The following is a 15091-nucleotide window of genomic DNA, read 5'->3' on the forward strand; positions in this document are numbered from 1 at the left end:
TTCTGAAATATCAATTTAATTTCAAGGTTGTTTTTTCAATAATTACAGGGTTACAGCCACGAGTTACACACAATATATCAAAATACGGTAAATGTACATACCCTAATTTATTTATTTTTAAGAAAATGTGGCCAAAATATATCATATTTGACCTAATCAATGTAAAAGTGATGGTAGTATCTTTTCATTCCAGTATGTTTTTTTTTAGAGTGAGCACCCACAACAAAAAAATCTTAGTGTCAATGGACATTTCTTAAAATGTTTAAAGCCTTTACTAAGATATTATACATGTCTTCAAAAACCAGCCACAGACAGATGTGTTATGATTTATGAAGGCCCTGTCTCTCCTACAGCATCCTCACCCTGCCCTCTAGTGTCACCATGAGGTTGTGGGGCTAACATGTAAATCTGCTATTCCTCTCTGAGTATTCCCCACCTCAGCATATGCACTAAATAAAAACAATAATAAGACAAAGCATAAAAAAGACAGGGGAGCTCTCAGGCTGAGGTTTGGTTTATTCCTTTATTAGATGTTAAGAAAATCCACAATGAAACAAAATAATTTATTCCGGGTGTACATGAAATTAGAACAACACAGCTACTCGGGACAGATGGGATTTGGGAACACAGAGGAGAGGGTGAGGGTGAAGGAGCATCATCTAGGTGGGAATGAAAAGACGAGGAAAACTCAAGTTTTCAGTGCTGGATATGTTCTTCAAACCACAGTGCAATTGAAACTCAGCCACCCTGTCAGTGTCGTTCCAAATGCATATACCCTCACTGAATGCATTTTCTCGTCATACGTGTTTTTTGTATTTTTCTTTTCTTTCTTTTTTTCTCTTTTAAACACGGCCTATCAAAATGGAAGAATTAAATGGAGAAAGGTGTGATGCATTCCTTTCAACTCCCATTTAAGTGCTTTATGTGACTTAGCTTCTTGCACACATTTGCTGACAGATTCACACACACACACACACACACACAAAGTCATATCACATTCTTTCAATCGTTGATATAACCTCATACATATTTTTTTTCTTAAACCAAAATATTTTGTTCAACCCAACATAAAAAGATGGAGTGTGATGTTTGCATGCTGCATTTTTTAGAGACATTCCATGTTTTTTTTTTTCCTCAGGTGTCCCTCACTCAAAAGTAATCAACATGCAAAATTAACTGAATGTCTTTTCTCCATATACTCTTGAATGTTTACATGCGCCAAGGTATTGCATAGGACTCAGGGCTTTTGAATTCCCCTCCGCATTGCTTATGCAATCTACAATGGCTTAGTTCTTTTTTTTTTTTTCCTAAAACTATAGCTCTAAATTAATGACAGCCACCTCTGTGGTTTGCTTGGAAAGAACTCCTGTCAATAATTTCTGCTCTACAATCAAAGAAAGGTTTTACATTAATGCATCAATGCACTGTCACAGGTCTGAGTGTAGATTATGCAGTATGCTTATATTAAAAAATTCCTGAGTGTCTGATGACTGTCAAAGAAAGGTGACGAGACCCTGAAGTTGAGTACCTTTCATTCAGCTACTTGGGAGTCCTTTTTTTAATTAAGTGGCATTGGATCATTGAACAAACCATGGGCCTTTTTACAATCTTTGCATTTTCAAATGAGGAAGCCATTTCCAAAGCCATGCCCGCAATAGAGACACCTTCACCTGCGACAGTGCATTTACAGCGAGTCTGCTCGCCCTGCTGACCTATTTTTAATTACCCGTTAATGGAGGGATGATTTTAAGTTATCTGTGCTTAAGTTTCAAGGTATGATGTGACAAATAAGTCACCCTGCTACTGTCCTCATAACCTGTTTGAAAAAAACTAAAACAAACAAAACAATCGGGAAAAAATAAAATATATCTGGACATCTTTTAACTTAATGTAATTTTCAAAACACAGGTCACAAGAAGGGTCAGCAAACCACACCTCAAGGGTTTCCTAGCTAATTTGTCTGGGGTGTGTTTCAAATTCGAGGGGCACTAATGCAGTTGCATTTTTTTGTGAATGTATGTCTCTGCATACCTTCACGTTTCTCTGAGATAAAGTTCTAGTACACTCACTCTGAACCGGTGCCTTCACAAGTTCTATGCTGACACACACAGTGAGACATTACTCAATATTTCAACAAGATATATTGTAAACCAAAAAAATATAAACACACCTCACATGGAAAAAAAAGTATTTGTACCTTAGTGTAATTAAGCCATGTTTTTGGTTTGACCATTGCCCCGCCACTTGTTTTGTTACAGATTAGTTTAGTTGCAGCATGGACAGTTAACCATCACTTGACGCTGATTTTGTCCTTTCTGCTTGGAGACAATGAACTGAAAGGATGTGTAAAAAATGTGAGATTTAAATACCTGCAAGTATTTCTGCTTCAGCTGTTACAGGCCTGACAACTAAGAGGTTACCTTGAAATAAAAACCAAGCCACATTAAGCAAAAACCGCGATCAGGCAAAACTTTTTTCTTCTTTTCACAATTTTCCGCAAAAATATATTCATGGAGTCTGACTGTCTGGACTACAAACAAAACTAGGCTATGCCTTCTACTTATCACAGCCGTGTAATGGAACTGCAACTTCAAAAGATTTTTGAACATATTTATAGCACCAATAGTCTGTACCATAGAAATTACAAAAAAATAAAACAAAGTTTCATTCAGTTGCAACACAGGTGTCTGCAGAAATGGCTGTATTCATGTCTTTTCATGATGGGTCTTTACCCCAAAACACAAACTTTTTTTCTTTTTTCCCCAATTCTTTTACAGCATTGCATTTCAAGTAGATTATTAGTATTTTTGCCAACAAAACTCCTTTTGATTTCCTGTTTTTTTATTGTTTTTAAAGGATTTTTTTATTATTATTTTAGCCTCACAAACCATACTATGTCTACTACTAGCTTTTGAAAGACTATCACCATTCAAAAATCAGACTCATTTATGATAACTTTTCACACATGGGGAATTTACGGATATTTAGAAGAAAGCTGCACACGTTCTCTACTTCACATTCAGAAAGTCGTCCAAACAAACTATTTAAATTAAACTCTCAAATTCTTATACAACTCAAAAATCTCAACATCCTTATATTGTCTTTCTGAACACAAGATGGAAAGTAGAGGATGCGATAGCAGTTGTTTCACACAACATTAGGTTTAACTAGAAAAAGAGGAGTGAGACTGGCTGGACAAACATACATGCACAACCATTCAGACACCACCAACTACCAGTAACCTAGTTCAAAAGCAAAATGGTGGGAACAAAACTGACAAGGATAGAACAAAAGATTGTCCCTACTACCTAACTGTGAGACTTGAATGAGGACCAGTGTACAGAAGAATCAACTGAAACAAATTCTAAAATGCCTAAAATGCATGTCCGCACATGGCATCACTCAAAGACAGAACATATTTTTTGAGTTTTCCTATTTTCACTCACTTTTTGTTGATCTGATTGTTGATTACACATGGATTTAAGTTAGTAAATGAAAACCAGCAGGGTTATGTGTGGGGTTTTGGAGGGGTGTCTCAGAAAATTAGCCTACATTAGGTTTTCCAGCTCTGAGATGACCCTGAATCTTTGCTGGTAGAGGTCCAGTCACAAAAGGAGAGGAAGGATTCCTCTCGAAGACAGGCATCCTCTGCAAAACTGGAGTATTCAAATGTTGCTGCTCCCTGGAGAAGAAGTCAGGAAAACTGTTAGATTACTGCATATGAAAATGTCCTTGCTACATCTGACTGTACTATTGTTCTCTTTACCTCCAGCATGGGGTCGATAAAGCATCAGACTCTAACTATTCAGTGTCACTTTGAGACCATTTTAGAGGCTCCATGGTGTCTTGTTGTGACCTTTCAGATTCTACAACTTAATGAGGAATTTCAGCTTGATTACCACTGCACATCTTTACTAGTGGATTTTGGAAACTGTTACCAAAAATACAGACACTCTTTAGATAGTTAATACATTTTGACGGCTACTCAAACCTTACTCTTCACATGTCAACGTTTGGCTTGTCAATAAGTCTCTTAGCACTAGCGCTCCTAGTGGAAAAAGTTGACATTGTCTATGTATTGTATACCTTGCCATTTTATCTACTTACACTGTTTATGAACTGCAAATTACACAGCAGCAATTCAATTACTGTCATTCTTTGTTCAAACTGACATCAATCAAGGTTTACCATCAATAAAAAGTACATTTTTTTGGGTCACTTCACATTGATCTCATCTTTATGAAGGTGTTAAAGTGTTTAACAGGTGCTGCTGAATTGAACTGGCCGGGTTAAACAAACACGCTTCAGGCAAAATGACAAAGCACAATGTAAATATTGCTGAGGGGCTGGCTGTGGGTCAAAGAGAGGAAATGCAGCATTTTCATTTCCTTCCTTTCTGCACCTTAAACCAGCTTTCCTCTGTAATGTGCTTATGTTTTATGGGCTTTGCATTTAGGTCATCACTGTTGGTGCTGTGTCATGTGCCGGTAACATCAACTGTTCAATTTATAGTATTGCCTTGTAGTTGTGATAAAATACTTTCATTATTATAAGCACACTGTCTTCATTTCTGGACCACATATATTCTGTTTATATGGCACTGTGGTAGGAAGATTTGGCCATTTGTTGGACAGCCTCTGTTCATCCCACCATGACCATAATAGTGCATTTTTAATGCACTTTCCGAGTAACAACAGCACTGTGGAAGTGAGGTTCACCCACAATTTGCGGATTAATTAATAAGCAATTAGCAGCTTATTAAAGTAACAAATCAGAGTTAAAGAAAAAGACTTCTTGCCCCACACAAATAGCAAAAGCACAGTCTACAGAGTTGATCAAAGCATGGTCTGCTGCGAGATTTCTCACTTGCAAACTACAGATTCAGGCCATACTCATATGCATGATTAACTGTGTTCAATAAGTTGTATGTTAGCTAATGACTTTACCCCTGGCTTTAACAAATTTGTTGATACTGATCAGCATCATCTCATAAACTGAAATAATGACAACACATTAACCGAATCTTTGGTTTGATGTGTTGTGAAGAAAAAAGTATTGTGAATGAAGTTTGAAAATGTTTTTTCTTAACACATTTACCTGTACACTGAGATCCAGGGAAAAGGGGGGAACAGATTGTGTTCTGCCACCAGCACTCATCTTGCTGGTTGCCAGTTCCTCCCTGTCCACTTATATTTAACAGAGGGAACTAAACAAGACAAACGAGAAGTGGTTAGTGTGTTTCAGTAAAGAGCTGCCTGACATCACAGGTGGAACCAGCTGACAACAGATCATGAAATACTGTATGGTTAGGTCTATATTTTTGTTAAATTCTCTGGCACATTGAACACAACAGACTGATAATTACAAAGAAGCCCTCACCTCTGGCACATCTCCAACAAAGTCATAAGCAATCCCATACTTGGGGATCTGACCTGCTGGTACACATAAGCAGGACTGTTTTTCTCCTGAAGATTCCTCCTTTTGAATCTTGCCGGCTGAGACGTCCGTCTGTCCACCTGCAGTTGATGCAGCTGCTGCCGTTTTGCAGTCTAAGCAAATCTCTTGCTCAGCGATTGGCAGGAGGGTACTGGAGCCCTCCTGTGAATCCAGAGAGGTCTGGGCACTCTTCTCCATGCCAGACTTCTTTAATCTGGGTAAAAATTTACCAGATTCCAGTTCTGACTTCCCGTAATAAGGGCCCTCACATTCTGCATCCTCCTCCAGAGGTTTGAGGTCTGCCTGAGGATCATCAAAGACGTCCACCGGCGCCAGGACGGGAAAATTCATCTCCTCTTTGTCAGTCTCAGCCTCTGAATCACTTACTCCACCAGGAGACAATTCTGAGGCTGAAATTGGTCGGAAATGAGTCCTGGGGGAAATGCGAATGGCCCTATACTGCGTCCGGTTGATGCCATATATTCGTGGGTGGAAGGCTTCACTCTCCGAGTCCGAGCAAAGAATAGATTTGGGCTTGAACCCTGGACTGAAAGAAGCCATGTCCTCAGGTTCAAAAGAACACTCAACATGGAGGACTTGAGAGAAGGGATTGTTTAGGTTGAAGGATGCAAACGGGTATTCTAAACCTTGCTCCTCACTATGCAAGCCTCCGTAAGATCCAAGCAAATCTTCATGGAAGATGAAAGAAAATCCCTTATTCAATCCATCTCCACCTCCTCTAATGGCCTGGTCACTCTGCCCAAAAGACACAAGAGGCCTCCACAGGGGCCTGTGCCCGGGGGCAAAGCAGCTGCTCGTGTTCATGAACACATCTGTGCCAGTGATGGTGAGCATCTCTGAGCTAGAAGCAGATGCAGCGGCGGCGGCACACTGTAGCAGGCTTTCTTGGGTGTCACTTGGCGGCACAACAGCCCAATTCTTATCACCACTTAGTGTCTTCAACTCTCCATACACCCCTCCTAGGATGAATGATGTACTCTCCTTGTCAGAGTTCAAGTCCCAGGGCTTGGACGGAGTCATGTAATCCCCTGCACCATCTACCTTGGAGAGTTTGTTTTTGGCTAAGTCCTGTTCTTCTTTCTTGCCTTCCCAAAGGTGATACTCCGACCGCTGCACTGCTTTTTTCTGAGGTCCCTGAATGGGAACTCCTTTTGCCTGCACCTCCAGACAGCTGCAGCAGTAACCGCCTGTCTCATCTGAGAATAGCCCCTCGCTTGTTTTTTCTGCTCCTTGCCTTGACATTACAGATTTGCCATCTCCGATTGCAGTCCAAATGTCCTTTATTATCCCTGAGCTGTAATCATCACTCTGTTGGTTTGTGTTATCCGAAAACATGCCAGTGCTGTACTGTTTACTCTCATCTTCTTCCAATGCTATACCACAAATGGACTCCAATTTAGATTTTTTGGTGAAGGTCTGATTGGATGCTGTGCTGACGCTGACCTCCTCACACTTATGGCCAGGTTCTTCTTGCAAAAAATCCAAGATTTCATCCTCTAGATATGTACCAGAGAGAGGAGGGATTATACAATCAATCTCTTCATTGCCAATTTGAGCAGCTTCCTCTGCCGGAGCATTTCCTTGTTCATTGTCTGAACGAGTCTCCTCTGAATGTGACCACGGACTGCAAGTTCGCGTTGAAAGGTTAGAACAGTGTTCAGTTTCGTCAAAGGCACTATTTTTGGTCCATATTAGCAAACGAGACTGTTTATTAGAATGTGGGTCGAGACAGCTACTAGAATCTGTGTTGTTTTCGTGACCAACGGCAAGTGAGTCACGGGGAAAGGGAAAAGTGGGGCTGTCATACTGCAGCTCAAAAAGAGAGAAGCAGGATGAGTTCAAACCAGATGGTTCACTGGTGGCTTCAGGAACAGGTGGCTCCTCCAGGTTTCCAGATAGTTTGCTCAGGGTGAATGAAACACTATCAAGAGGGGGGGAGAGGCGAATGGGAGAGTCTCCTACAAAGCTTTCTCCATCTATATCTTCTGAAGTAGATGGTGAATAACATCCCCACACTTGAGCCATGTTTTCAAGATCCTCCATTAAGAATCCAACAGATCCCGAAGCTTCCTGTGAGTCTGCCCGTATTGCACTTTTCCCTTGCTGCTCAAGGCCATCTAACACTAAACAACATTCTGCCTCAACGTCTCTTTGCTCTTTGCTTTTTTGTCGAATCATGCTTAAGATCCGACTCTCTTGTAGCGAGTCTGAGGCACTAGTATCCAATATGGATTGATAAATATCAACTTCATAGAAGTGAGTGAATTCAGACAGATGCTTGTCATCTAAATCTCTACTATCCTCTGGCTGAGGGCAGCTTGAGGTCCCAGTGAGTTCAGCAGTTTCATCTTCTGCTTCACCAGGCCCTTCCACAAAGTGCCCATCCACAAATGAGCCTGCTGCTAGGTATGCTCTCTGGTAGCTCTCATTGGCAATGCAGATTCCCTGGATTCTCTCCGGCAGCCTCTCAATGTCGGTTGACAAGGCAAAGCCATCCGAAGAGTCTATCTTGCTTCGATATTTTGTTTCCAGCTTGCTTTGTCTGCTGCTGAAAGGTACAAAATATTCTGTGATGGGCTCAGTGTACCAAAGTGGCTCCTCCATATATTCCTTTTTGTTTCTGGCCTCAACTCCGGACTCTTTCGCTTCCACCCAGCCTGGATCTTTACGAATCTCCTTCAGCGGTCTCTTCCCCTTTTTGTAAAGCTGTGGTTGTTTGGCAGCACCCCCAGTGGCACTGCTACTGCTCCCTCCTGTGTTTCTTCGCTCTTCTTTGTCGATTACCTTCACCTGCAGCTTCACCTGCCCACTGTTGCGTATTCTCTTATTCTTCGCAGCTTCCCTGGATTTGTGCCTTATTCTAACTGCCTTGCTCCTGGATGATTTAGTGTCACCCTGGTTCCCACTTGAGCTGGAGCCGGCCTCACTAGAGCCAGAGGACCAGGATCTGGGTCTGTATTTGCCCTCAGATCTGTGTCTGATCTGTCTCTTAGAGTGGACGGTAGATTTCTCCTCTGCTGCTGCGCCACCATGGTATCGGTTTTCTTTCTCCTTCTTGCTTCGTCGTTGCTGGCCTCTTTCATTGGTCACAGTAGTGATGGTACCACATGCCTCGAGATTTCGCTCCTTTGCAGCCTCACCTTCGCTGTTGCAATCTTTTGGGGAAGAGGTGTCTGTGCTGGTCTGTGGGGCTGCAGAGGAAGATGAACTTGAGTATGCGCAGGCCTTAGCCTTGTTCCACACCGTCATGATCTCTTGGAGACAAACAGGTTTCTCTGACAAAGGAGGAAAGGCTTCATAATACCTGCAGTCACAACAGACAAGAGAGAAAACTTGGTTTAAATGCATTCGTAACAGTATAGTTCAAATAAACAAGTCAATATGGGTGTGTTCTGTAGCCACTTTTTTGTAAACACAAAAACCCATAGGAACACCATGTCCACAATGATGTAGCTTACATTTCCACCTGGTCCTTTGAAGAGGGGGACTCAGCTCGCTCTGGAGACTGAGAGCCATCAGATTTCTTTTGAATCTGTTTTTCCTCTGTAAAACACATCAACATGAATGATTAGAAATCATATTATAACAGTTATTATTAAACTTTGTCCATTTTTAATAAAAAAAAACATCTAAATATGATAGTTATGGGAATAAATCAAACCTTTCTGTTTGTTTTGGATGTCCTTAAGTTTAGAGCAAAGCTCTTCAACCAGGCTCTCAATTCCAGAGTTCTGCACAGAGGAACAAGACAAGAGACAGATTTTTGAGTCACATTTTGTTCCATTTGTATCAAAAATCTACTACTACCTAACTAAATACTGTGACCAGCCGATAATTAAAGTCAATTAATTTCATTACTTTATGTGCACAAACAGTTATGAACGTAACAATGTTAGAATTGAGAAGACTCTCGGAACATTAACATGTAAACATATTTGAATGAGGACTGTACACCCAGAAATGGGGGTGGAAAAAAAGATACATCTGAGAACAAACAAAACCCAGCACAGCTATCTTAAAGGAAACACTGAGTATAAGCCCCTAGGATCTGTGGGTTACTATTTGTGATTTTAAAAAATATTCTTTTAAAGCCTTGACATAGAAGAGAATTATTTCTTTTCCCAACTCCAAAAACAACCACAGCAGCAGGTTGAAAGATCCAAGAGCCTACGGTGAGAATGCAGAGTTCCCAACAGCTTCTTTGACCCCATATGTGGCCCAAAAGAAAGGCACGGGGTTGACACAAGTCAAACCAGCTGACTTGTAAGAGCTTAGGCATGCTTGGCTATGACTGTGCTATATTTAGTGCAGAAATGCGCTTAAAAAAAACAACAAAAAATATACATGTAAGCAATAGCACAAGTGTGTATGTTGTTCTGATACCCTGCACATTTACTACATATTATGTTTGGATTGCTGAATTCTCAAATTGAGCAATGTGATACATGAAAAAACATAAACAACAAGAGTTTGAAATAAACAAGACAACCGTGTTAAAATTCTAGCTTAGACCTAGAAGGCACTGTTGAGACAAAACAGCCTCAAACAAATCACAACATATCTACCACACTCTTTAGCTCACTCATTTCCTGTTCACTCTTCCAGAAAATAATATTCCTTACCATGCCACCTCATGAAAAGCAAAGCAAGGTTTTTCTCCTGCCCTGTGTTTCCTCTTGCATCATTGTGTCGGTCAGCTGACAGCCGACCGAGTCTGCTGCTCACTGCTGCAATCCCGTGCAGCGTGTGCTGGTTAAAAAATAGACCGCAGAGTCCAGTCCCCTAGAGAAGAGCTCAACACTCCTCCTCTTGCCTTGCAGACCCTTTCCCCTACCCTCCCCCCAGCTTTGTGTCATTCTCAACTAAAGCACACCTCCCTTACTACTGCTGGCCACAGACAGAAATGTCAGCAAATCTCTCCATAGCTTTTCCATTCAGGGGGAGGCATAAAATACAATATATACTTAGTGAATAGATACTTTCATAAAAATATCATTCTTTTGAGGGCCATGTATTATAAGTGTGAGAGTATTGTTTTATGACAATAATCAACTTATAACAGCTGACCTTAATATAACCTTTTCTAATGAGGACTAACAGAAGGTGTGGCCACCCAGCCAAATGAGGTGACGATGCATTTACAATAAAGATCATCCCTTGTTCAAAGCTTTAGTCTCTCGCATTGACAAGGCTTTATTCACTGTGATTCATGCAATTAATATCTGCATGACTGCACCTTAACAAGCAACAAGGAATACTACAGTAACAAATTCCTGACATAATTAGACAAATGACACTCTCATGCCCTCTCTATTCAGAATGCTTTTCATACTTTTCATTTACAAGTTTCATAAAAGCCAGGACAGGCAGGTCAAGCAGCTCCTACGACAACGCATGTGCTTTGCATTCCTCCAAAGCAAAAATGATTTAAGGTAATATTATTTTACACCACAGAAAAATAAACCATAATTTCATCACTCTTTCATAAACGTGATGAGAATCACAGGACTACAACAATTAGGCAGAACAATGCTTACTTCATCAGATGCGGAGCGGAGGCATTGCACAGCGGCTTGTTTCTTCATTTCCTCAAGACTCAGGTCAGTCCCTCCTTTCTTCTTACTCTTACCCCATTTCTTCCCAGTTCCCTTCTCCCAGCCCAAGAAGATGTCATTTTCCTTTCAGACACAAACCAAGTAAGATAAGTCACAAAGGACAAACTAGTGATAAACAGTAACATGGAAAAAGGCAAAGCATATATAGATTACACATAATATACTCTACTATATGTACATATTATAAATGCAGATGAACATTTTTTTATAGAATCATGTACCATAACAATTTACACTCTAACACAGCAAACTGCATATCAATAAATGCAATGGCAAATGACAGAAATCAAAGGAGGAATTAGTCAGTGGTACAAGTGCCATGACATGACAGAAAAGCCCCATTGTTAACCTCTCCTGGCAAATTAATATCTTGCTCTAACGAGGCCATTATATTCCCCACACAAACGTCCCCTCCTGAATAAAACTCACTGCCCATTAATTTAGCAATGCACAACACAAACAATGACAAACAATAATTTCATAAGCTTTTTGACTTGACTAGAATTATTTCTTTAAAGTTGTGAGAGCGCACCTGGTCCTGCAGGTCGTAGTCATAACTGTCATGCAGGAGAAGGCTGAGGACATAACGGGTGTAAATCATGGCATCAATCCCGCACTTCTCGAGCTCCTGACCAAGCCAGCTTTGTACTGGACCCAGCGACTGGAGCAGGGACATCTCTGAGGCAGGCAGGGGGCCCACGAGGGGGTAGGGGCAAGAGAGGTTTTCAGGAGGAGCAGGACCGTCTGAATCGGTGCTCACTGGACGCATGGGACCTCAGGTGTTGGCCATTCTCATGTGGAGCAGCATTGTGATGGGTAGTTATGGGTGGTTGGTGGAGAAGGGTATGGGGAGAGGATGAGGCAGAACCTATCTGGAAGAGGGGGCAGTCACTCCAGCAGGATGCACTGAAGGGGCTCTACATGGGGAGGCATGTAGTAGGTTTTTTTTTCTTTTTTTTATTGCTTTGAGCAAAAAAGGGGGATTTTACTCGTCAGGCATGGCTTATGCTGCTGATAGATCTCAGCTGCTGAGCAAAACACAAGACGTGTTTGCGTCTTAGTCGGAGGGGTCCATTTTGGGGCTACGTCTCACTTCACCGGCACAACCTGAAACAGAGCAAACAAACATGCATCAGTTTCTCTGAAATATTTTCAATGTTGAATGCAAGCATTTATATGTGCACACACAGAGCCAAACACCAAGAAAAAAGGCCTCTTTATATTACAAACAAAATGCATGAAGGCATGAGGTCACTGTTTTTAGCAATGGTAATTACGTTTTCTTTGATTTTGGAAGCGACAGTAATAGGAGGACATGCGTTATGACAACAAATGTTATGAGAGATTCTACCACTGCAGATAAGTTTTGTACCTCATCCCAGAGGACATTTTTAATGACTGTTCATAGCCCTGCTTACCAGAACGCTAATGGGCTCCTGAGAGAGCATGAGCTCTTTGAATAACGCAGACAGCAGCCACAATCTTAACACATTATGGTGGTGAGCCTGCTTTAAAGTGATAAACAGGTTAACAATAATTATTAGCATTCCACAGTACCATGTTCTACCAGAGGCTTGGGTTTAAACCGTGGTGATGCGACTTTTCCTAAAATTACAGCACACTCACAAGAAAGGGACATCTCACATTAATGTGGAACTATCTCAACTATCTGAGTAACTCAAGTCTATATGTGTAATGTTTAGTAAATACAATCTAACTCAAGAAGTAACAGGAGAAATAGTTATGACCATATCTTTTTGAAACACCTTAATGACAGCATGGCTTAATACTTATTAAAAAGGAAGCATTACTTTACTTATTGTTACTTTTAATTATTATTCCTTTCATTACAATAATAAAAGAAAAGTTATATCATGTGAGTTATAAAGCCAAAAATGTCCTGGATTCATGTGCATGACGAAACAACTGACAAGCAAACTCCAGCAGTTGAGTATAACTGTGTGGGAAACGCTTGCTGTCAAGTGCATGTGTTTCATATGGCAGCAGTGGATTAGGGAACCGACGCGAAGAGCAAATGGAGGCTGCACCGATTTGATTGGCTGGCCCGGTCGTCATTCAACAGTGCCATATTCTAGGTTGCCCGTTAGAGACGTCAAAAGGGCAAGATAAGAAGCTTTGCAGTATGCAACCATACCATTTCGGCAGTCAACAGCATTGCACAGAATGACACTGAGTCAGTTAAATAAATACAGATGGACAACAGCTGAAACGGTTGCTAGCTTCATCGATAATTCCTAAATATGGCTGACCAGTGTCTACAACCCAGCTGTTTCATGTATGAATACTAGCCCCGGCAGCTAGCTCCTGACTGCACTGTCCATATACCAACTTTAGCCTACGGTCCATTAGTAAAAGGCAATTCCTCCAACGTGACAAGAAACAAAATAATGCCATTAGTGCAGAGTTAACTAACGAATAACCTACTTTACTATGGGTGTTTGGTAACTTTGTGCAAATATGGTTTGCTGACATTAACGCTACATTTATTGGGTTATAAACGTCATTTGAGATTCAGTATTGATGTCATTATTATGTCAATACACTTAAGAATCAGTAATTTGTCAACAGCTGAAGTGACAACTAACGTTGCGCTGACTTTTGATATTAACTCCTGTTAGCTAGCGTCACTTGGCAGTCAAACGGCAAGGTTAGCTGGACCACCGACCTTTAGCTAATGAGCTAAGTTAGCCAAGTTAGCTGCCGAGAGCTCCTCGTCCGTTGTCAATAGGCAATTTATTATATTTCACTCTTACCTAACATGCATCATCCAGATGAGAGAGGATACATTTCAGTTTACTTAGTTTGTTGACGATATATCCCCGTCCCCGCGAAGAATGACGATAGTTTGGTATGTGTCGGGCAGGTGAACGGAGGCTGCTTCTATACGGTGACATTAAAGCCCCGACGGTTCTCCATTTAAGAGTTAGCCAGTGTAGCAAACAGCAACGCGCTAACGTTAGGCCAAGTCTAAAGTTTCAGTCGGAAACATGGCATACGGAATGACCAAAATTACACTACAACACAGCAAATGTGCTCGATCCAATTTCAAACAAGCGTTAGCTAACGTTAGCTTTTACGTACGCTTGTTGTTGTGACCGAGGGGGAGGAGGAGCAGCTGCCCCGGTAGGCTACTAGAGGACTGTCAGACGTTTTCCCTTCAAAAATGTGCGCCATATCGTCATACAGCGAAAGAGTAAGCTGACAAAACATGGGACACTAAACGAGGAGAAAAGCACCACAGTACGAAAAGAAAATTCCTATCCGGCTCGCTGGTTTACTTACCTGCCGTGGGCTGAAGTAGAGAGGAGCAGCGAAAGGGGAGCGGCTATCTCTCTCCCGCTGCCGTTCCGAGCTCGAGCTCTGGAATCCGCTGCGGTAGCATCGCGTATCATGGACGCCGACAGAAATGGCGCTGTTTTCACATCTAGTGCTTCTTCAACAACGTCAAGGAAACTAACGACATTCGGGCTCAAATAGAAGGAAGGCCATTCCTCGATGACACCCACTACTTAGAGCCACAATGTCCGCTATGAAAAACCTGTTTCATTCAGAGAAGTACTACTGAATGCGCCACCCTCCGCGTTCGTATCTAGGCAACAAGGCAAACCTCCGCCGTCCTGTTCGTATAGGTTTGATTCCTCCGCTAGGGTATTGCATCAGAAGCCCAACTAGTACTTGTATCGTTTGCTCTAAAGGTAAAGTAAAATGCGGAATAACATTGAGTAGATTAAACTCGGCGCTGACAATTTCATATTTATTTGATTATTTTAAATCTTCTCTCTTTGTAAGCTTTGAAGGAATAAAAATATAGGACTACATATACACTGATATATTGTACACACCATACCTCAGACTCATTATGTTTATTTTTGTATTCATTTTAACTTATTTAGTATCATTGGGACTTTCTGTTCTTTATTTTGGACCACTGTTATATTCTTGGAGCTTCACCTCATACATCTTAACTTTTTATCTTGACACAATACCATCACTATCAG

General features: G+C 41.2%; 1 protein-coding gene across 3 annotated transcripts; it reads right to left on the reverse strand.

Moving 5' to 3' along the window:
- Positions 1–504: 504 nt before the first annotated feature.
- kiaa0232 (KIAA0232 ortholog) lies at positions 505–14728 on the reverse strand. 3 transcript variants are annotated; one of them, XM_018674278.2, is made up of 8 exons: positions 14376–14728; positions 11605–12179; positions 10995–11135; positions 9119–9188; positions 8916–9000; positions 5380–8761; positions 5098–5206; positions 505–3682 (listed from the first exon to the last, which is right to left on the reverse strand). In XM_018674278.2, exons 2-8 carry the CDS (start codon positions 11839–11841, stop codon positions 3666–3668), a joined length of 4041 nt encoding a protein of 1346 aa, XP_018529794.1. In that variant the 5' UTR covers positions 11842–12179; positions 14376–14728; the 3' UTR covers positions 505–3665. The 3 variants fall into 3 exon arrangements, with proteins under 3 accessions (XP_018529794.1, XP_018529795.1, XP_018529796.1); XM_018674279.1 differs by lacking the exon at positions 14376–14728 and adding an exon at positions 13847–14367; XM_018674280.2 differs by lacking the exons at positions 10995–11135; positions 11605–12179; positions 14376–14728 and adding an exon at positions 10080–10654.
- Between the last annotated feature and the right edge of the window lie 363 nt (positions 14729–15091).

This window comes from Lates calcarifer, linkage group LG14 (assembly GCF_001640805.2).
Source record: "Lates calcarifer isolate ASB-BC8 linkage group LG14, TLL_Latcal_v3, whole genome shotgun sequence".
NCBI lineage: Eukaryota > Metazoa > Chordata > Actinopteri > Centropomidae > Lates > Lates calcarifer.